The following is a 23,370-nucleotide window of genomic DNA, read 5'->3' on the forward strand; positions in this document are numbered from 1 at the left end:
TACATTGTTCAGTAAGCAGGGGCGTAGCTGCCTATACGCCAATACGCAGTTGCGTACATTCGGAAAAAGTAACAAAAATAAAAAACACACATTTTAAAGATGAAATAAAGGTTTTATGCAATGACAAATCCGTTTTAATACATAATGATACTCCAATATACACCATAAAGTAATTCGCGATATCAAAACCATGAATTCCGGAAATTTTGTACTTTTCCGTATACATACGTTTACGTTTTACTTTTTTCATGTCTTTATTTGTGTACTGACCGTATTTTCCTCAATTGAATAGTAAATTTGAATGTCCATATCCCAAAATTTATCACATATGCATACCATGAACGTAGTATAGGCTCTGAAAAACTGACTCCAAAATCGTTAAAATTCAGGAGTTTCCCTCAGAGCTTTGCCTTGCCGCACTCACTGGGGGCCTTGAGCGACCCCCACCCCCCCACCCCCCTCAAGACCCCTCGCCGTAATTTTGCGTACAACTAAAACAGGCCTAGCTACGCCCCTGGTAAGTTCGAGCATTGCAGAGAGTAAAAACATTATTAAAACAGGATTATGTATATAATAAACCATCACATGATATTGAATTTTTTCTGTATTAAAATTGGAGAAAAAGCTATTGTGTTATATCAAAATTAGTGGAAACATGATATTTAGAGTCTCATGACCCAGATTCAATTCATTTTCATTGAGAAACAATAATAAAACAAAAAAGATATCTATAATGGTGGGGGCGGGGCGGATCACTTCAAATATTTCATTAAAAAAAAAAGAAACTTCTTAATGTATTGGAAAAAATCAATATCAACACTATATGTTGGCTGTTACTCTGTCTCAAACGTTGAGGGATCTCGAATCGGGGTGCCAATCGGTTGAAATCTCATTTTTGTATGAAACTTTTGTTAATTTCCAACAATTGATCAATGCTAGCATACAATCACCCTTTTCCAAAATACCCGGATCGCAACCTGTAATATTTCGTTGTTGAAGTATTCTTGTCTGTATATTTCTTGATATGCAACTAAAATGTAAATTAATAACTCTGTCTCATTCAAATCATTTTCTATGTACAGTCTCATTTTTACTATATTTTGACTTTATATATAGATTAATAACTGAGTTTTTTTTTTTGGTAAACATTTTTTATTTGATTTCCATATCCGATTCTTTTTTATCCTTTCTAATTTTTCGTTGAAGTCGACTGACCGATAACAAAGAGTAATCTTTAAAATTATATTTGATATGTGTCATATCAAAATTTGATCAGGCCAAGAAAAAATATATGTCAGCAGGCGCGGATCCAAGGACTGGCGTACCGGGCCTACGCCCCCCCTCCCCCCCCCCATAAACGGTAAGAAAAAAAAATTCACCACAAGTTTCACCCCATAATATTTTTTGCCTTGCTTTGCGCGGCATTTAAATCAGTTTACACCCCCCCCAAACTCAAATCCTGGATCCGCCCCTGGTCCGTTTAAGGTTACTTTGAATGAAAAAAAATAGGTTAGTAAGATAGGTAGGTAAAGTCATTTCATTTTTTAAAAAATATTTTATATAGACACTTATGGGGTGATATCTTGATTATGATAGTGCTGAACTAAAAAATGATATCAGGGGCGGATCCAGGATTTTAGATTAGGTGGGCGCATAGTTAATTTTTTTAGGCTAAATTTTTGAAATATTCTTCTAGAATGGGTGCAATGTAGATATCTTTTGTGGTAAAATAAGTGAGAAATTAAAGTTTCAACCTAAAACCGCCTAAATCAACCCATGACAACCAATGTTTTGCAAATTTAAGGGGGGGGGCAGTCTGCAGCTGGTCCCAAAACATCAATACAAAAATGTATACACAAGTACAGCTAAAGAGTTGCCCCCTATATACTTAATTAACATAAAACATTAACTAAAGGAGTAAAGAAACAAGACATACAGAGGCCAGAAATTCCAGACTTGGGACAGGTGCAAAAAATGTGGCGTGATCACAAACCTGCAAAATCTGGCCACTGCAGAAAAAATATTACACAATTAAACACACCTAAAAATCAGTTCAATTTTTTTGAAGTCCATTGTTACAACGGAAATAAAGAAACTGAATGTAAATTACACAAATGTACAAAACTTAGAACTGACATGCCAGCTCCAGTCCAGTTTAAACCTACACAAAGTTATGTCCAAATCGTACGTAAAATCAATCCCAATTCTTCCAATGAGGGGTTGAGAATCACGGTATATCATAAGTTATGGAATAAGGACACAACCAATTAGTCCATGGGCTGAGAGGGTCCACCGTACATCCCCCTTATTAACTTCATGGTGATTTTTTGGTACCTTTATACCTCCCATTACAGAATCAATTTGTCGCCAAAAAATATTATCGGATTCTTTTTCAGTATAAGCCTATATTTGTACACCACTGTGTAAAAAAGCCAAGATTTTTGTGACTCAATTGTTTGAGCGTCACAGCCTTCCTGGGATAGCATGTGTGAACAAACTAAACACATTTACATATCAGCGTGTAGCCAAATATCTCAGCGTTACAATGGTACCAAGAGAAACGCGGGAACGTTTAGGGTTTTGCGGTAAAAGGAAAAAAAATATACCCCTACCCTGCCGAAAAATCGCTAAAATTGACATATTTTTCAATGTCAAAACCCCTAGAATATTTTAATGCTTTAGTAAAAAGTGGCTTATTTGGTATTTTCTGTGTAGTATTATCACAATTTATACTTCTGGGGTTCTTTTGAAGTTTTCTACGGGTAGGGTTCGATTTTTATCCAAATCATGTATCAGTTTGAAAGTCAAGAGCATGTTATCGAATGTGGGAGTCGGTATCAATTTAGTGAGTATTACTAACAGTTTTTAGTGTAATTTTTTTAGCTATGCACAAAATTGCAAAACTTTTTATCCTATATTGGTCAACAGTGTAGCACTCAAGTATTGGTCCGTCTACTGTCTAAAACCCAGATAGGAGTTGATGCATTATGTTTTATGATAATTGACAAAACTGTTCTAACACACTTAATTGTTACCTCATAAAACCACCTGTATTCATTTCATTGGATCTGCTACATGCATTTATCGTGAAATAATTTTTGGCTGGTTATGGTGTGAAATTTTCCTGTACTTTTCTATAGTAGAACGTAACCAAACTTTAAGTTTTATTATTTCCACTGGGCAGCTATGGGCTCTAATTATCAAATACAGTTTCTATGAGGCTTACTAAAGGATTATTTGGGAATGCGTGAATAACTTGTCTTAACTTATCAAGCTTCTGTCTGGTTTAAGACAAATGTGTTCTTAATTTTGACATGGTTCCTTCTGTTGTTTTTTTTTATGAAAGAGTAATCAAGGGAACCAAGGTTATAGAGGTAATTAACGAATGCAATCCAGGGACAAAGACCAGACATGGAAAACAGACATATACAACAAAGAACATAAAGTAACTAAAATCATACATACAAAGTAACAAAAGCAAAAAAAACTCAGACTCCACTAAAAACTGGGAGCATGGACCAGGTAAACCGGTAGAGTAAACGTCCTCTACTTTTCTAGAAACACCCAGGACATTTTACATCCGATTATTTTACTTACTTTTACATTTTTTTTCAGTGCGAGCATCCCTTCATTTGTTAGTTTCTCCAGCAATGTTTAGGGGGCTGGCTGGCAAGATATTTTTCTCACTTGATTGATTGTTGGTGTTTAACTCCAAATAAGCATTTTCCGATTTGGAGTCATCTTAAGTTCGAGCGTGTGTAATATGGTGATTAGATGTATTATTCCAACAAGATGGAAGGTAACCTCGAGTGTACTTTTTTTGTGCCTGTCCCAAGTCAAGAATTTCTGGCCTCTGTATGTCTAGTTACGTTTTCACTTTAGTTTACTTTAATGTTACTGGAGTATATAGGGCAAGTATTTAGCTGTACTTGTGTACAATGTTGTTTTGGGGCAAGCTGAAGCCTGTCCTATTGTGTGAGGGTTTTCTCGTCGTCCATTGGAGATCAATGATTGGCATTGAGCTGGCATTTTCATTCAAGTGGGGTTGTTGTCTCTTAGACACCATATTCATTCGCATTATATTTTAGCATGTTCAACATCCCTATTTTGCTAAAATTAATTAAATTGTTTCTGGGGAAAATGTCAGCTGTCAATGTATTAATTCAAAAACGGTATGAATTATGCCTTTAAATCATTATAGTAGAATGGCATACGCAAATAAATCAGTTTTCTGATACCAGGGCTTTCACCGTCACAATATAATTTGCGCAGTGTATTCTGGATGCAGTTGAAGACGAAATACATTTTCTTTTTTGAATGCTCAAAGTATCATGAAGATAGAGATTGTGAGCTGTCTTATGCCAATAATGTATGTGGCAACTTGAATAATCAGAACAAATTGTTTTGTTTGTTTAATACTGGAGATGCAGAATTATTGAAATGTCTCTATGTAAAGTTATTCTGAAGAATATTCCTTAAAAGGATTTTCATCCTACTCAAAAACTGCCATGTTTCATATCATGATTATTCATACATTTTAATCTTATTTAAAATATCTCTTTGGCATTTGGATGAACTGTGCTTCATATACTAGCCCAACATGTATTTCCTTACGGTGCCGTCCAATGGTGTTAGTTGTATATGTATTAACAAATATGCAATCTTTTTTGCTTAAAATACAGGAAAAAACTCCATGTGAATGCTAATTCTCAAAGATCAGTTTTTTTTTTTCAACCATGGATCAATATTCTAATACCACTGTCCCCTGTAGAAGAACTGCCTGTACGATGAATGTTCTACTTTACAGAGGGAGGAGATCTCTTTATTGTCAATTGATCAGTCACACACATAAAAACGTCTCAGAATGTGACGACTCTATTCGCTACACAAAGTTTGGTCGTTCCCGCCGCGGGACTCGAACTCGTACCGCTGTGACATCCATGGCAACACCGCCTGCACAAAGTCCAGCGCCCTAGACCACTCGGCCATATATATATACCACAGATCTAAATATGGAGTAGAGTGATTTATTTTATTTTATTTTACATGCAGATTAGGGAGGCGCTAATAGACTAAAAACATGCATTTGTGAAAAATCAAGAATTCAGGTAAAAACAAAAAAATTCCCCAACTTTAGAGGGGCGTGCGCAGGATGCGTCCCGCCTAAATCCTTACATGACGTATGCGTAGATAATCCATTTCAAATATCAAATATGATTACGTGTCGTAAGAATCAGGCAGTGGGTGAACATGGTATGAAAAAAAATTAATTTGACTATTTGCACCATCAGAATTAACGCAAACAGACATGATTTTGCACTTCATTTTAGTAAACCGAGTTATTTTTTCATTGAAATACACTAAAAATGAGCATTTCAAGGGCAAATAACTCTGTCCAAAACCTCATTTTTCTACCGTCTATTGAAAAAATTCTGAGCAAATACAGTGACGCAGAGATCAAATAATAGTCTTTTCAAATAGAGAAAGCATCATTGAGTGAAATTATATTGTCAGATCGGTGGAGTTTTGACATACATGTTTCTGATGTTCCCATTATGCCTGATTCTTACATAAACTTACACTTACTTACTTACTGAGGGATAACATTAAACTTATTTATTATATAGATAGCAGTGTTTTATCGAATGTTCCCAGTGAAATAAATTTCATTAATTCACACTGTGAAATAAATTCGGTAACTTCACGATCGGACTTTCTCCCGCCAAAACGTCACAACTTTGAAATCAATCCGCCGTTCACAAAATTTGAAATTTATGTTGAAAATAGCAAGAATAATCGAGGAACTCTATATAATAAAAAGGATAATCAATTGGTTATTGTGAATGACCAAAATATGATCACTCATGCCTTGAACGCAGTATGATTTAATTCGTGCGCGGAACAAGTTCAGCAAATTCGTTAAATATACAAGTATGCGTTCTTCGGCACTCTTGATAATATTTGGGTTATTCACTCCTTCCAATTATTTATCCTATTATTATCTCGTTTAATCGTGTATGTATGTATGCGTCTTTTTTTTCTTTTTCGTCTTCCCTTGACATGTATAGATGCTATTGTTGTTATCCCATCTCTTTACTACTACTCACCGTAGAGGGATATAAGCTTCTTTGAGTTTCTAAAACCTACTGAAAAAGAGTTTTCTTTTATGAATGATGATTACAATTGCTCCCATATACCCCCAGCAACTTAAAGTAAAAGTGAAAGTGAAAATGAAACAATACAAACAGTGGTCAGAAATTCCTCACGAGATAGGCGCAAGAATGCGTAGTCGTCATCGTTTTCATGTACCCCCTTCAGTGTAAATGTCCCATTTGACAATACTTAGTCCCAATAGAGTTGCAATTTATAGCCAATTTGTTACTATTTTTTTTTAAATTTCATTGATGAAAATGCCGGATAGTGTTTAAAAGCAGTGAGTTAATACGATAAACGGGAGGTAAATCCATTTAACAATTTTATTGATTTTTTTGTGTCTCTATTGGCTCTCGTTTCTGAATAGGTCGAGTCGTACAAATCAGTGGATACAATTTACTCTTTGTCATCCATATCAAAAGATCTGTCTGGTTTCTAATGGGAAGGTCTCTGAATTAAATAATGACAAAATTAGAATCTAAATATAAATGGGGTAAATATTGTCCTGGCGTGTTATAAGTACATGTTGATGCTTTCCCAACCAGAGCAAAAAAAATCTCAAATTGTCATTTTCCTATTTGATCTTTCCTAAACTATTCAATTTCAAGCAATTTGATTGGTCGAAAGACTTGAGGAAGGATTTGAGGAAAATCTCAAATTGAGATATTTTATGAAACCGGTCGCTGGTCCATTCATCTAGTATTTTTTAAGTAATATACAATGAAAAGGTATCTTTCCCTTGCCTTTGAACTTATACAAGTTATTACGTTTGCTTAAACAATGGTTATAACCTTGATTTTATTTTTAATAAAACCATAATTCATTTTGCCACAAAAATATGAGCGATCTAGTCTTTACTTCTAGGTACTGTATATACTTATTTGTGATGGTACAAATTATGAAATTACACTTGTCAAAATGTTGTCAAATAAAACCATCTTTGGAGCGCAACCCTCCAAACTCAAGTAACAAATATATTCTTGGCTGGTTTTAGAATATAAACCAATTTCACGGGATATATTGTTTTAAATTGCTCCAGAATTCGAAAAGGGTATTTCGTGTACTCTTATCTAACGTAATCTATTTATTGAACCAATGAAAATATAGGCATTAAACTATGTACATGTATAGAAACATAATTAAATTCTCATTGATTACTGTATGTATCTTTAAAATCAGTTATTGGGATTAGAGGGTTGCATGCGCCATTTATACCATACCAGCTGAGAATGTCCCATTAAAATCAGAACTTTACAAATTGTAAAAAAAATGGCCCATTCTCAAAATTTTAATCCCAATCTCTGACCTGTTATAACACGAATTTAAACATATTTATTGGCTACAATTATCAGCAGCGGGATTGGACATCAGTTGTACAACATTATCGAGGTCCTCTCCCGGTATAAACAATGATTATAGCGGTATACATAATGACGACAATTACATATATATGAACTACAACAAAAATCAGATCATTCCTTGACCATAATAAACATACAATATTTACAAGGTGACTGCATGAAGAGACAGAGAAGTGTTGTTATTTTTATCATGAAAACCAGTTCGTATTTTTGATATATGAATGAATACATGAGAAAATAAAAACATTTTGATTTACAGTTAATTTTTCATCACCAGCTAATATCAATTCAATCGAAATGTCATACTGATTAATCTGGGCGAACAATGTTCGTCTATGAATTGTGTATAATTTTCGCATTCCATAATGAAATGAATAGAATCTTCAACAGGGTGGCCATAGCTACAGGACGGATCGTTAACTATTTTGACTCGATGAAGATCAGCATTTAATGAACTACAGATATTTTCAAGTCTCGTATGAATTATATTTATAAATAGGTTGATTCGCTCTTTGAAAATGCCTAAACTTTTGGAATGTCTTACGTCAGAATTGAGTAATTATGTTAAAAAGAATGAATTACTAATATTAGCCAAACGGTGCTGTTGTACAACGTAGTCATCATTGTTACGCAGGTTATATTGTGTTACTTCACTACTAATGGGGGTAATAGATCAATAAGATATTCTGGGGCACTTTTATGAATAGAAAAGAAAAGGTTCTGGCGTCGATGTTTTCGCCTATCAACTAACCATTCCCAACCGGTTCCAAAGTAATGAGATTCGCTGCTGGCAAACAGGGGCAAACCTGTTACTATTCTGCCAGCCTTTAATTGTAATTTTTCTAAAATATCATATTCTAGCTGTGTATAACAATCGCATACTCCATTCCATAAACGTCAAATATATACGAGCCAGATTACTTTTACTCAACACATATTTAATCTTCTTAAGGACGCATAATTTTCTACTAACAGACTGAGCAATGTTAAGAATATGTGTGTGAAATTTACCATTGCTGTCAAAAATAAAGCCTGAATGTTTATGCGATGAAACAAATTGTACTCTTTCATATTTAAATAATAAGCTGATATCGTTTTCATCTATATCATTATTAGTAGTAAGCAATGCTTTTGTCTTCTGATAATTGAATATCACCAACCATTTACGAGACCACAAATCTCAAGTTTCCAAAAGTCAAAATACCTTCGATAGTATGAGGAAGTTGAGAGGGATATGAGAGGAATATGAAAGGGATGTGTCGTCTACAAACAGCCTTGCAAGACTTAAAAGTTCGTCTGCTATATCATTGGCATATATCAAGAACAACAAGGGCCCTAAAACTGATCCCTGGGAACTCCTGCATTGGTGTGTAAAGTTGACGATCTAGAGTTTTCTATGAAAACACATTGATTTGTATTAATTAAATAACTCTCAAACCATTTGTGTAAGTTACCATGAAAGCCATAAGTTTTTAATTTAACTAAAAGTCCTGCATGCCACACCCTGTCAAAGGCTTTTGAGATGTCACAAAAAACCGACTGCATTTAAACCTCCAAATCTTCGAATGACAACAATTCTATGATAAATTTATATAAGCTGGTGAACGGTTGAGTGACCTGGTATAAAGCCATATTGATACTTATATAATAAGTTGTTTGTAAGTAAATAGTTAAATACAAGTTAAAAAAAAACTCTTTCAAATACCTATCTAACAGATAATAACAATGATTTTATATTGAACTTCCGATTTATCTCCCTTTTAAAACAGGGGCGTTACACTAGCAACTTTCCACATACTAGGGAAGCTTGCTTGTGATAAAGAAAAAAATAGGCTTTCGAATTCCTTCATAATAATGTGGGTGGATTGAACACGGAATTCTGATTTCTAAGTAATTGGTTGAAATTATCTAAGATTGGTACATGTCGTGAGTCTAAGCTATTCCACAATCGTATAGCAGATGGCAAGAGTGACTTCGAAAAAGTTTCAATAAGTGTTTGAGGAGTTGGCCTCATTTCTCAAATTATATCGATTGGTTGTGCCCACAATAGGTGTTAAACAGTCGTTTAGATATGCTGGTACCTTACTATTGTGTACTCTATGGAACAGACAGAGTTTACGTCTTCGTCGACGATCTGCTAATGTCTCCCAACCATTTCAAAATATTAGTATTAAGCTTTAATATTTTGCATACAAAACTACGTCACATGAGTAGTACACTCAAAGCTGATCTGTTCAGAGTGGGTTTGGTGCCTGACCAGAAATGCACCTGTGGCTGGCCTATTGAGGATAGTATCCATTTCTTTCTAGAATGTCCTTTTTATGTAGAACAACGTAGATTATACATAGACAATCTTCCGGACACTGATGAAGATCAAATAACTATGATTTTATTTGGTAGCGCAATACTTGATAACACCAGCAATGGTGTCAACTTTAAAACAATACATTTTATTCAGCACTCAGGTCAGTTCTGTTTAGACTGATCTAAATACCTTTGGCATTATTCTTATTTTTTATTATTCATTAAAGTTCTACACCAATTATGAATTTTTCCCCTTTGTGATTTGGACCTATTGTTGTAAAAGGTTAAATGATCAATTCCTGTACACTACACTTGTCGTTATTTGTTCAACAATTTATTGTGTGTTATATTCTTTGTATGGAGAACACCATGTGAATTGGAATAACTCGTGTCTAATCCAAATTTGTTTATTTGCAAATATAATATGTTTAAACTAGAAAGAAAAATTAAACAGTATTGTAAGAGGACAGCTTATTGTATCTTTTGTATTTTTGATCATATGATGACTGACACCATTAAGACCCGAAGCTTTCCCCGTTTAAGAGTTCCAAGGATGTCACTACTTTCAACTTGAGTAATTTGGAGTTCTCCAAAGAAAGCGTCAGTAAATTATATGGAAGTTCTTCTCTGAAATACTGGTATTTCAGTACCAGTATCATCTAAGTTAGACACTCTGCAAAATACAAAGCCTTTATTCCAAACGCTTGGGTATTGTTTGGCTTTTATTCCAAACGCTTGGGTATTGTTTGGCTTTTATTCCAAACGCTTGGGAATTGCTTGGCTTTTATTCCAAACGCTTGGGTATTATTTGGCTTTTATTCCAAACGCTTGGGTATTGTTTGGCTTTTATTCCAAACGTTTGGGTATTGTTTGGCTTTTAAACAGTTGAAGCTTACACCAACGCGAATACTGACTAGAATCATTTGAAAAAAAAGCAAACTCTTGTTCACCAAGTCTGCTTCGTGCTCGTTTAACAACTTCATCGGCAGAGTATACTGAATACTTATCTGGGTACTGAGTTACAGTCACAGAACCGTCAAATGGAACACTGAGCATTTCTTCCTTTATAGTTCTATGACTAAAGTAGCAGAATGCATAATGGGCAATTTTGCATTTTAAATGACTTACGTTTCTTCCGACGATATCAAGAACAATGGCATCGTGCCAAAGATTCCAATACGAGAAGGTAATAATGTCTCCTTTCTTAACATCTCCCCCATCGAGTATTTCTTTTTTATTGACACCGAGAACGTCTTTATTCCTTCTGTAGCATGCTTCACATAACATTTTATACTCGTATTCTTTCTCGTTTCTCATGTTTTCATCACTGACTCCACGAAATCCACTGCTCAGGAACATCCAAAAAATCATTGTAAATTTACGCTCCTGTAAACTAAGCTTACGCCCCGTAACGCACCAAGTTGCAAAATGCTCGCAGTTGTTTCTGAAAATATTATAAATAAACTTTCCGTCGCCTCCTGCCATATCTGCATCAGCTTCACCCATAGCCCTACTTACAATTTCCTCTGGTGGAAAAACTTTCATCAAGCTACTATATTTATACACGAAAACTTTTCTTTCACGAAAATTAATTAATTCCTCAACCTTACGTAATCTCGCTTTGTTCCCAAAGGGGTGTAAACTGGCTAGAGTCGCTTTGGCAGATGTATTAGTCGCATGCACTATTTGAACACATATTATATCTGGACTAGAGCCTTTTAACTCGTATACCTGTATAACTATTGCATGGTGATCATATACTTTACCGGAAAACGTGATATGGTCACCGCGCTGCACGTCGTCTTTAGAAGTCACCTGAAGTGGTTTGACACACTCTATACAAAGATTGTCTCCACTTAGACCTCGGGTCTCAAATAAATGGTCATTTGATGGACTTAAAGCATTGGGCTTTGAAGTCCTAGGCGAGAAATCGGTCTTAATACTTTTCGCTAAGTTAGCCGTTGCGCTAGGTAATGATTCCGATCTGCGATGCGAGTCCATTCGTTTAATAGGTATACTATCCCCATGATCACGTGTTGCTTCTGCTTGAAATTGTTGTTTAAATGCTAATACATCATAATCTGCATCACTTACAGAATTTATGCTATCAGGTGATTGTGAAGACATACAAGTCTTTGATCTAACAGGCGGCTCCACTTCGTCAAACCTTTCTTTTTCGGAAGTTTCTGAAATAAACTCATTATGACTGCCCGAATCAAACTGATCGCTGTTCTTCGAAAGAATGTCAGTCTTTATATTCGTATTTGTGTCGTAACCGATCTCAGTATTAGGGGAATCCGGTCCTGCTTGCACTCTGTGTTTCTCTTTTTTAAATTCCGTATGGAAATCGGGAGGGCATGTGCTGAAATTTCGTGTTATGCCACGAATTGTTTTTGCACCTGGAGTCCTTTGAAGAAGTTCCGGATTTAGGCTGTAAGTAAACTTTACTGGCGTTTCTTCCCTACCAAAAAAAAATAAATATGAAATGCCTGGATTAGTTTTTTATCAGTGGTCCAGATCATGTTGGCACTTGGGCACAAACGGGTCTTGCACCTCTCCCCTTTTCACGACAACCATCATTTCTGTGTCATTTTTTTCAGTTTATTTTTGTAATTTATTTTTTTTTTTGGACGCAAAAGTAGCAAAAGAATAATAAATCGATCGCGAAATTCAGTAAAAAAATTGGTTTAAAAATTAACAGATTTTTTTTCTCAAAAGCGTATTTTCAAGAGACATTTTCGTGTTAACTAAAAGAAAGTCGTTGAGCATGCGTAATATTACACTTTCGCAAGGAAAATTAATTTCATTTTCCCTAGCCCTATACAGTAGCTACCCTGCAAAAGTATGAGTCAATCAGGGTCTATTGCATATCATCATTTACATAAGCTAAGAAAATCTTGACCTTTTTGTTCCGCTAGGGCAAAATAAAGGATACATGTAAAACATTCCTTACCCCTTATTTCTCTGACTCTGGTCTGGATTTTTATCTAAACCTTCGTCTGGATTTGCATCTAAACCTTTTCCATCTTTTTGTCCTCCATCTTGAGATGACGAACTATTTTTAGAATCATCGTTTTCGTCTGAATCAAATGGTGTCGATCCAACATCAACCCCTAGGGGAAAAGATACTCGATTGGTGCTCATTATCTAAGAGAGTGGATATTGTATCTGTAAAAATATCATTAGTTCAGCAAACAGTGCATGCAGTTATGAAACTTTATTTGAACTTTTACGTATAATGCTCGAAATATTAGAATAACTCAAACTGCAATGAAATTTCCGTGTTTTTTACTACACGGGGGATTAAGTTCACGAGTTTGATCCATAAATTGTCATTAATCCTAAAAATAAAAAAATGTATTTTTATATATAATATATATATATTTTTATATTTTATTATCCATGGCTAAAACAGCGTATAGCCATGGATGGAAAATGAAAAAAAAAAAATCGTTAAAACAAGATTTTAGTAATTATTTACAGTTGGACATTGTTTATTTTATCGTTTTAAGATTTTCTCCTTAACTATAATATCTATATTCACTGATTGATATTCATTTATTTGTAATTAACTCTGATCGCCGAATTGTCCTTTAATCTCTTGTTAATCTTTATGTTTATCATTGAGCTGAGAAACTGCACAATATAGCAATTATAGCTAAATTATGTAATACCTAAAAAAACACGGAATGTATTCAGTGGTTTAGAATCCCCAGTCAAAAAAAATGTAGAACAGGTTTTTGTCAAGTTTAATCGAGGAGTCTGTCCCTGACTTCCAAACTGGACACATGTCTTCTTACTAGATATAAATAAAGTCATACAGTGTATATAGTGTACTCATCCTCCCAAGTCAGGGTTTGGAGTCCACCCTCGCTCCCTCAAATCCCTGACATCACTCATTCATATTTAGCGGGTATCGTCCAGCGCCATCTAGTGAGTTACCTAAATTTAACCTGGATCCAAAATCCAATCAAATCACTCGTAAAAGAAACTCTTCAATATAACTTACAAAATGGCTACATACACATTTCGTCATTTTTTTCGCTAAAGACTCTAAACACAATCTACAGTTATCATTTTTGGTCACATTGAATCATTTGTGACGTCTTACAACTATCAGTTACTCGTATTATTGTTTACCTTTTCCACAGACATTTTATGTCAAATCAATTTTCATTGGTGCTTCGCACCCGGAGAAGCAACCAGTCGGAATTGGCTGGACGATATCTGCTAAATATGAATGAGTGATTTGTCAGGGGGGACTAAAAACCCTGACGTGGGAGGATGATAATGTACTGGGACTTTGCAATTATTGCATCTCATGCCGTAAATCGTAAATTATAGACTATACGTAAAAAGACTGTGTAACCCGCCAATTTAGAGGATTATACAAGCATGCAAGAAGACTAACTAATCTAACTAGATAAGGGTACAATAAAATTACAGAACACTATTCCGATCCACAATCAAGTCAAGTCCAAAATAAATCTGGCAAAATAGATATTACACCACCGGAGCAGCTGGTACTGCAATGTTCATGACTTGGTACAGGCATTTCAAACGAAATGGTGTGTTACATCTAGGCTTTATAGCGCGCTAAACCTCCCTCTTCTAGTGTAGCGTGAATATACCAGTGGTGATTAAATAGCATTTGCATACTATTGCGTCATAATCGGTAAATGAGCGGTCACATCAGCACAAAGAACGATTTACAAAAACATTACTCATTATTTTAGAAGAAACTTAGAATTTTTCAACCAAGGACTGATATCTAAAAAAGAATTTGGTCAGAGACCTTTTGAGACGCATTTCCTCATATCCCTGATTCAGGAGTCTGTTACTCAGATATTTAAGGCGTTCAAGGAAATCAGAGTATTAGTACTTGCTCTAGATGAAGGTATATTGCCCCACAGGTCATGAAAATTTATGATATTAAAATTAAAGTCGTCTCTTTTATCATAAAAAGTGCTGAGATAACCTCTGTTTTCAAATTCGAGATGTAGGTCCAGAAAAAGATGCAGGACAAGCTGTTTCTGTAGTCTTCTTTATCTCGAGCTCTGGTGTATATATTAACTGTCACCATTTTCCTAAAGAGGGGTTGCTGATGGACAATACAGCATTAATTTATCTGTAGGTAAAATTCAAGGATAAAGCATCCTTTACATTTTTTATTATTTACGAAATTCTGAAGAAATTCCGTCTCGTATGAATATAAAAATAAGAGGCTCCAAGGAGCCTGTATCGCTCACTTGCTTAAATTTTTGCCTTTCAAGGGTACTAAGTTTAACTAGGACTTGTCTAACAATTTTGACTCCATGAAGACTTTGGTAGGACATATCATAAGGATCATTTCATCAATTGAAAGTTTCATTCTATCTATTATAGTTTTCAAGATATTGACTGAAAACTGCTAAAAATGTATTTTTTTAACTTGTGGTATTACCTGGGATGTTACTATCAATGCTAAACTTAACTGAGTTAATGTGCTTTACAAACAAATACAATGTTGTTTGAGGCATTGTCTGTAGGGATGATAACATATTTCTCATGTGGAGAAGAAAGGCATTCAAGGGTCTCACGATCGCTGAATACGGACTTGGGTCTTTTATTGACACATTTCTTGAGATTGTCAATATGACTCCATACCAACGACCGGATGGTACGTATCAAATCTGACAAGGACTCGATTTCTGGTCCTTTTCCCTTTTCATCCATGATCTGGCACAATCTTCAACAGCATCCATCATGATTTTGAAATTAAGTTTCCAATGAAGGCGCTGTGGTTCTCTGAATTTTGGACCATGAGAAACTACTTTACGTAGGAGTTCGTTCTAAATGATATTCAAATCACCAGTGATGACATGACCAGAAATTAGATATATCAATTGTGCCATTCAGTCACTGAACACCAAAAAAAATTGTGCCTTCATTCAGGATATGCGACACATACTTCCGCAAGGTAATAAAATAATTCTCCTCGCGGAAGTACAGTTGTTCCTTTCAGTCACTGCATGTGGTGACTGGATGGAACAATTGATAGGTCTAATTTTAATTAGATTGGACGACTAACCCGCAGTTAAGACAAAGAGTCTAGAGGTCTGTCGTATACCATATACATACGTAGTGTATATGTTTATGGGTCAATGCATAATAATAGGTACACGTATGCTTTTATAGAAGGGATCTAATTAACCAGTGCTCTAAATCACCACCATTTATTATATAATATAATCGATCAAAATTATTCATTTCATAAATGAACAGCCTTAAACATGTTAAATGGGACGGGCGTATCATGCATTGATGGTTCAGTTAAGCTTACCTCACCACATTTGTCTATATGAACCCTCCTCTGAATGTGATGAACCCATTTAAAAATAACATGTATACATGTGTGTTGTATTATACTAGGTTCAATACCTTTCAGGTAAATACATGGTCTCCAGACCATGACGTGTCGTAAACGGGCATAGGACGAGAAATTTTAACGCATACATATGGAACGCCGCAACTGTCTTTTGTTGATGGTTTTTCTATATACGCAGTGCATTTCTCGTTATACACAGTACATTTTATGGTATACATAGTGTATTTCACATTATAAGTGGTCGTGGACTCGTTATACGCGGTGCATATAACTTTATGTGCAGTATAACTGTCATTATACGTGGTGCGTTTTTCATTATATGCAGTACAAAACTGGGAATACGCAATACTTTTCACATTATACGTGGTACATATATCGTTATACGAAGTGCATTTTGCAATATACGCTGTACATTTCATGTTATATGCAGTACATTTTCCAGTATGAACAGTAGATTTCACAGTATTAAGAAAGACATTATACGCAGTATTTTACGCCTTATTTGCAGTAGTTTCAACTTTATACATAGTACTTTGTTTTATATATGCAGTGGAAAATTCACTGGATATACGCAGTGCATTTGTCATTATACGTGGTTCTTTCGACATTATACGCAGTAGATATTTCGTTGTGATGATGATCATTTATTCTCGTTACTTTCCGTAAATGTACGACTGTAACCGAGCCCGCAGACTATTTTGTTGGAACTTTTTTCACTCCGGCGCCCAAAATGTCGTCTGTAAAATTGAAGGCCTGTCTGGAAGAAATTGGTCTAGGAACCCTTCTGCAGAATTTCGTCGACGAAAAGATTGATGATGAAACATTCTCTTTTCTTTCTGATTTTGATCTCTCAAGGATTGGCATCTCAACGATTGGGGACAGAGTAAGGCTCAGGGAGAAAATGCAGCGACATGTCGCTACTACAGATGTACCAACCACGAGTAGTGGATCGACGATGTTTGGAGGTGACTTGTATTTTAAATAGCAGAAGGGGTCGTTTCTGTAGATTAACTTTGGTTGAATAGTCAAATCCATACATAGTAAATTTATGTTTAACAGGTTGGGGACAATAGTTTGTACGGCATTCGATTGCATGACCTTCATTTACTTCAAAAAAGTGTCCATTAAAAAATGTAGACAATAGTTTGGTATGAGGCTTCAGTATGATGAGTTGTACTGTGTATCTTTATTTCATAATAGTCGCGCATCAACTTCATATTTAATGGACATTTAACTTAGAATAATATGGCCAACACATATATTTTAATCAAACATAACTTTAAAACCGTTCGTCATAATGATTTGAAATTTGGTATGAGGCTTCAGTATGATGAGTTGTATTGTGTTTCTTAATTTCATAGTTTCATTGTACAGCGTATAACATGAAATGTACAGCGTATATTGATAAATGCACTGCGTATAACGATATATGTACCACGTGTAATGTAAAACGTACTGCGTATACCCAGTTTTGTACTGCATATAATGAAAAACGCACCACATATAATGACAGTTATACAGCACATTAAGTTATATGCACCGCGTATAATGAGTCCGTGACCACGTATAATGTAAAATACACTATGTATACCATAAAATGTATTGTGTATAACGAGAAATGCACTGCGTATATAGAAAACCATCAACAAAAGACAGTTGCGGCGTTCCATACATAAATATAAATATCGAGGCTCAAATGTACAATTTCAGGACCTCCATAAATAAGTATTAAACTTAAGTCGAATTGTGGAATTCAAAAGTATAAGGGACCGCACAATATTAAGTAGCTAGTTGGTACCGGTGCATATAACAATAGACAGATAAGAAAAAGATAAGTCCCATGAATTAAAACAGTTGTGTCCCATGGTTTCTTTTGGTTAGAAAAGTGTTTGTCCAATGCCCATGTTAAGAGTATATCTTCATTTCCATGTACTAATATTTAGCATGCATGTTCATTGATTGGTAGATGGATAGGCTCTATTCAAAGACCCACCTGATAAGCCGAGAATGTTGAAGATCAATTTATGCAAATACAGATGAGATAGATCCAAATTTTAATACTTCCTATGCAACATGGTACAACAAAACAATTACATAAATTGAAAGTATTTCAAATTTAAATGCAATCTTGTACTTATTACATAGTACAAGCAATTTTCTGATTTATATGGGTTATGGAGCAATGCCATGTAAATACCAAGAACAAAAACTTAATAAATATTGTTCATATAATCTTAACCAGACAAAAATAAGGCTAATAATCTTGTTTTTTTTCACAAATTTTACCCACAAAATTTTCATTCTATTTACGTCTCCCCCAGCCTTAGATCCTGTATCCTCCCCTGGTACCACCAACAGATCTCAGTGAATGACATGTTAACACCTTTTCTGTTCTGTATAAATATTACTGATTGTTTAATCAGGACAACATTATCAAAATAACAAAAACTTAATTCATACAGTTTGGTGAGGCAGTTACAACCTGGCATGTTTGTTATCCTACCTTATTTTATTTTAGCCACTAAAACCTCTTGGAGCAAGAGCACAATATCATAAAATTCTTTTGTCCACTATCTGTTTCCTTTTTTATTTATAACAACTGCAGAGAAATTATATTTATTGAACTACATTGTATGTTTTACAGTTGATGAATTTTTAAGATTTGTTAAATGTTAAGATAGTTTAAATTGAATTGTTGTTACATCTAATTTTTGTTAAAACTTGTTAGCCATTTTCTACATGATCATGTGTTTTAAAACTACATGTAATAAATGTGCATAATAGTACTTCATGTATTTTCATATACATGTAATTAGATTTGTTTCTTATGATTTTTTCTGGTATATTTTTTTTTTAAAAGTAAATGTCCCATGGGTAAAATGGTTTGAAAAACTTATAAGGTCCCATGGATGACCAATTTTAAAAAAGTGGTTGTCCCGTGGGCTTCTGCACTTGGCAGTTCCAACAAGCCGATTAATATTGCACGGTCCTTAAATAGGGAGCTCCCGAAAATGTGAGTGTCCTGGAACAATTTAGGAGATCCTGAAATATAGTTGTAGAGGCCCTGAAATAATAAGGACCTCCTTAATAAATTGGTATAGTGTCTGAACTGTAAAATTATATCTAGAAAAGGCAGATACCAGGAAAGGGCATCCACGACAATGTGCAAGAGTGAGCAATATACCATAGGGTACAATTTCGAACTATTCTCTGATATACATGTTATGTAATGCGAGAAAGTTACATAGTTTCACCTCCTCCTTCCCAGCATTGAAAATACAATATATAATGTATGTAAGGAAAATCGATATTTCAACTATTATCTATTATCATAGACCTGTAGTTTAATTATTGGTTTCTGCAATTATGCTATAAATAAGTTCATATCAAAATGCAATTTGTTCATCTCAGAATAATAGATTTAAAGCATTTCATAAATACAAGTTGCGAATCGACAACAGAAATTACAAAACCCTTTGTATAGATGTATATATTTACCTGCGTAATATGTGTCTCGAATACACTAGGATGTTTACACGCATCAGCATAAAACTTACATGTGATTACTTCCGGTAAAATCAATCTGATGACTAATAATTAAGTAAAATATATAATGACAACTATACATAACAATCAGCCTGTTTGTTTGTACAATAGACATGAACATCATAATATATACACAAGGAATCTTTCAAGATATCTGCAGAAAATAATCAAATGCACTGTCAAGGGAGATAAAATAGAAAAAATCGATTACAGGCTCCTGTGTAGAGATGTATTACATCAAGATTCTAACGCCAGCAGAAGTGCTAGACAGGGAAAATTCAAATGAGGCTAAGATCGAGTTCCCAATCTATAGTCGGCGTCACATAAATAACATACTGTTAAAATTTGAATAAAAATATTTTCTACGACTTTATTGACACCTACCGTCGTTTAAATTGTCTTAAATGACTTGCTCATTCGTTTAGCCAAACGGCTTCTCCCTAAACATTGAATCGTTAAATTCCGGTCAGATTTTAATTCTAGGTGGCAATATTTACATTGTAAAAAGTCGGCCATGTTTACAGTGATCGGGTTGCTAGGAGATGTTGTTTACGTTTAAATGGTTTGTCCAAAAACCGAAGAACCCAGAATGCAATTCGGCGTTATTTCGGATATCTCGGATTTATTTTACGCGAACAACGTATAATACCGAGAAGTTGATCAAGCAGACGATTGTCACCGGAGTTCGACGGGAACTTACGCACTTCGTTTGTAAACAAATCGTCCCGTAAAAACCAACATGGCGGATATTAGTATGGGATTTTCCCGTAAGGATTTGTTACGCATGATTTAAGCTAATAAGCGACTTGTTTTTGAGAAGCTGTTTGGCTAAACGAATGAGCAAGTCATTTAAGACAATTTAAACGACGGTTGGTGTCAATAAAGTCGTAGAAAATATTTTTATTCAAATTTTAACAGTATGTTATTTATGTGACGCCGAGTATAGTGTGAGTATTAAGGTACCTGTACCGTATTGCATATCCCTTTGCGTACACCTGGATGCTACTAAAATATAGTGCATTTTCTTTTTGCCTCTCTACAAACTAATGTTTTGTCAAAAGATATGAACAATGACTTATAAAATAGAGCAAACATCACACTGTAAGATGAAGAACTTTTTAAAAGAAAATATAACATAATAACATAAAAATGTTCTTCTGAAAAGGTCGGTTTGATGAGTGTAAAACGAAAGTGAAAGTAGGGAAAATGGCTATTTATAGTTTAAGACTACTTTTCTATATTTTTCAATATTACAAATTCATTTTCTAATATTACATATTAGATTTTTGATGATACAAATCAGATTAAATCACAAAACGCTTTTTTTTATATTAAAAAAATCGATTGAATTTCTAATATTACAAAACGACTTTTTAATATTAGAAATTGATTTTCTAATATTAGAAAATGGATGTGTCGTATTCAGTTACGATTTTTTAATATTAGAAAATCATTTTGTAATATAAAAAATGTGACTGATTTTGCAATATTGCAAAATGATTTTCTAATATTACAAATTCAATTTGTAATATTACAAAATGTGTGATGTTTTATAATATTAATAAATCAGGAATTTGTAATATTAGAAAATGAATTTTTAATAATACAAAATGAATTTCTAATATTAAAAAATCTTTTCTAATATCTAAAAAAATGATTTTGTAATATTAAAAATTCATTGTCTAATATTACAAAATAATGATTTTTGTCCACTTTGGCTTGCCATAGAGAACGTATATTTTTGGCATTATATTTTGCAAGTTTAAATTTTTCACACTTTTCTCAGCAAGTGCTCATCCCAATGGCTTGAAACTTTAACATATAATTTCTGTGGGTATGCCATTAGCGGGATCTATTTCGGTAAAAATCGACAGAAAACTTCCTGTATACGGAAGACTTTGTTTATTATATAAATCTATCTCTTATTTTGCAAGTTGAAATTTTTTCTTCACACTTTTCACAGCAACTACTCATCACAGTGGTTTGGACTTTTAACACATTATTATTTGTGTATGTATATATATGATATGATAGGATCTATTTTCTGGAAAAAGTCAACGACTTCCTGTATATCGAGTAGTTTGTTTATTCTTTACTTTATATTTTGAAAGTTCTAATTTTTGTGGTGCTTTTTTGGCAAAAACTCATCACAGTGGCGTGAAATTTTGACACATTCTTTTCTGTAGTTATGCTATATAGTGCGATCCATTTTTGGAAAAAAATCGACAATTTTCTATTTACCGAGGAGTTTGTGTTTCCTTTTTAATTTATATTTTTGCAAGTTAAAATTCTCGTCACATTTTTCTCTGCATTCACTCATCACAGCAGCTTTAAATTTTAAAACATTCTTCCTGTGGGTATGCCATATGGTGGGATCTATTTTCGAAAAAAAAATCGACGACTTCCTGTTCACCGAGGACTAATATTTTCCTTATGTCGTGGTTGAAAGCCGGGGTATCACTAGTGGGCTGTCGTTCACAGATTTCTTGTTGAAGTTTTTTATCTGTTAGACACAAAGCTTTGTTTTAATAGATATATTAAAAACCGAGCAGTCATGACAGCTAGACAAAACAAATGGTAGAAAGAGTATCCACAATTTTTTTTTCAACTTTTCGGGCACATAGACTTAATGATACACATATGCTATCATATATTCCGCCCTTGTAGAGAATATTGCATTACAACCATCAGCCTGGAGCACAGTTAAACATCACAAGACATAAATATTGTGACAACATACATGTAAATGTATGCGCATCCTTCCATACAAAGTTCAGAGTTCTCAGTTTAGGTATTGTACGAAATCCAGCCTTGATACCTGAATGAACCCCCGAGTTTTTGTTAAAGTTGAATCTTTAACGTTGTATTTGAAGTCCAGGCATATAAAGACGAATGAAAAAAAATATGTATGATTTTTGTATGCAAAAAAATAATATATCTCTAAATCTTAGATACCATGATTCAGACAATGGGTGGCACACAATTTTTCTTAATTTGGTCTTTTTTGCCTCAAATATATTTATTACAACTAGAAAACAACTGAAAACTATTTAAAATTTATCCTGAAGCATCTGTGATGTAGATATTTATATATGCTTATATAGGCCCGGGAAAGAGTTCTGGAGATTTTTCTCGCCATTTTCCGTAGTGCATTCCAACTAAATTTGATCTGTCAGTATCTTAAAAGGGCAAATTTTACATCCACTTTATTCATTATTTCTGGTGGTTATCATAATCAGGTATAATTAATTGGTTAAAGCAGTAAAAATCTCTGCGTTTTTTCTCTTCATATGCTACACCTTATATACATTTTTCTCCGATTCTTAGACGATAAGTACTTAAGTGTGAAGTAACTGTGAAGTACTGATGAATTGTTTGTAAAACTGGGTTATACTGATTGATTGATTTATTACGGTTTATTGTCCTATGGCAGATATTTCCTGCATTTCAGAACGATTGGTCAATCCAAAGACTGCTTTGTACTAGTCTGACACGTTGTACCGGGATCTTTATTATGCTAGCTCACAGAACCAACAGCCACAGGTATGCATGCCACCACCAATTTACTAGTATTCCGACTTCAAACCAACCAGCCGTCACTTTATCCTGTTCAATACCTCCCGCATGACGAAGAAGCAG

General features: G+C 34.3%; 1 protein-coding gene across 11 annotated transcripts; it reads right to left on the reverse strand.

Moving 5' to 3' along the window:
* Positions 1–463: 463 nt before the first annotated feature.
* Positions 464–20,573, reverse strand: LOC148612164 (uncharacterized). Of its 11 annotated transcripts, none has more exons than XM_088593343.1 (6): positions 19,684–20,036; positions 13,493–13,617; positions 12,772–12,931; positions 10,947–12,279; positions 6,108–6,143; positions 4,400–5,006 (listed from the first exon to the last, which is right to left on the reverse strand). In XM_088593343.1, exons 1-6 carry the CDS (start codon positions 19,731–19,733, stop codon positions 4,860–4,862), a joined length of 1,851 nt encoding a protein of 616 aa, XP_088449469.1. In that variant the 5' UTR covers positions 19,734–20,036; the 3' UTR covers positions 4,400–4,859. The 11 variants fall into 11 exon arrangements, with proteins under 11 accessions (XP_088449476.1, XP_088449469.1, XP_088449470.1 ...); XM_088593353.1 differs by having other exon boundaries at positions 4,905–5,006; positions 6,108–6,146; positions 19,684–20,035; XM_088593350.1 differs by lacking the exons at positions 4,400–5,006; positions 6,108–6,143 and adding an exon at positions 464–1,030.
* Between the last annotated feature and the right edge of the window lie 2,797 nt (positions 20,574–23,370).

Source organism: Perna viridis, chromosome 7 (genome assembly GCF_037379345.1).
Source record: "Perna viridis isolate PV_CMFRI_1.1 ecotype Kerala chromosome 7, ASM3737934v1, whole genome shotgun sequence".
Lineage (NCBI taxonomy): Eukaryota > Metazoa > Mollusca > Bivalvia > Mytilida > Mytilidae > Perna > Perna viridis.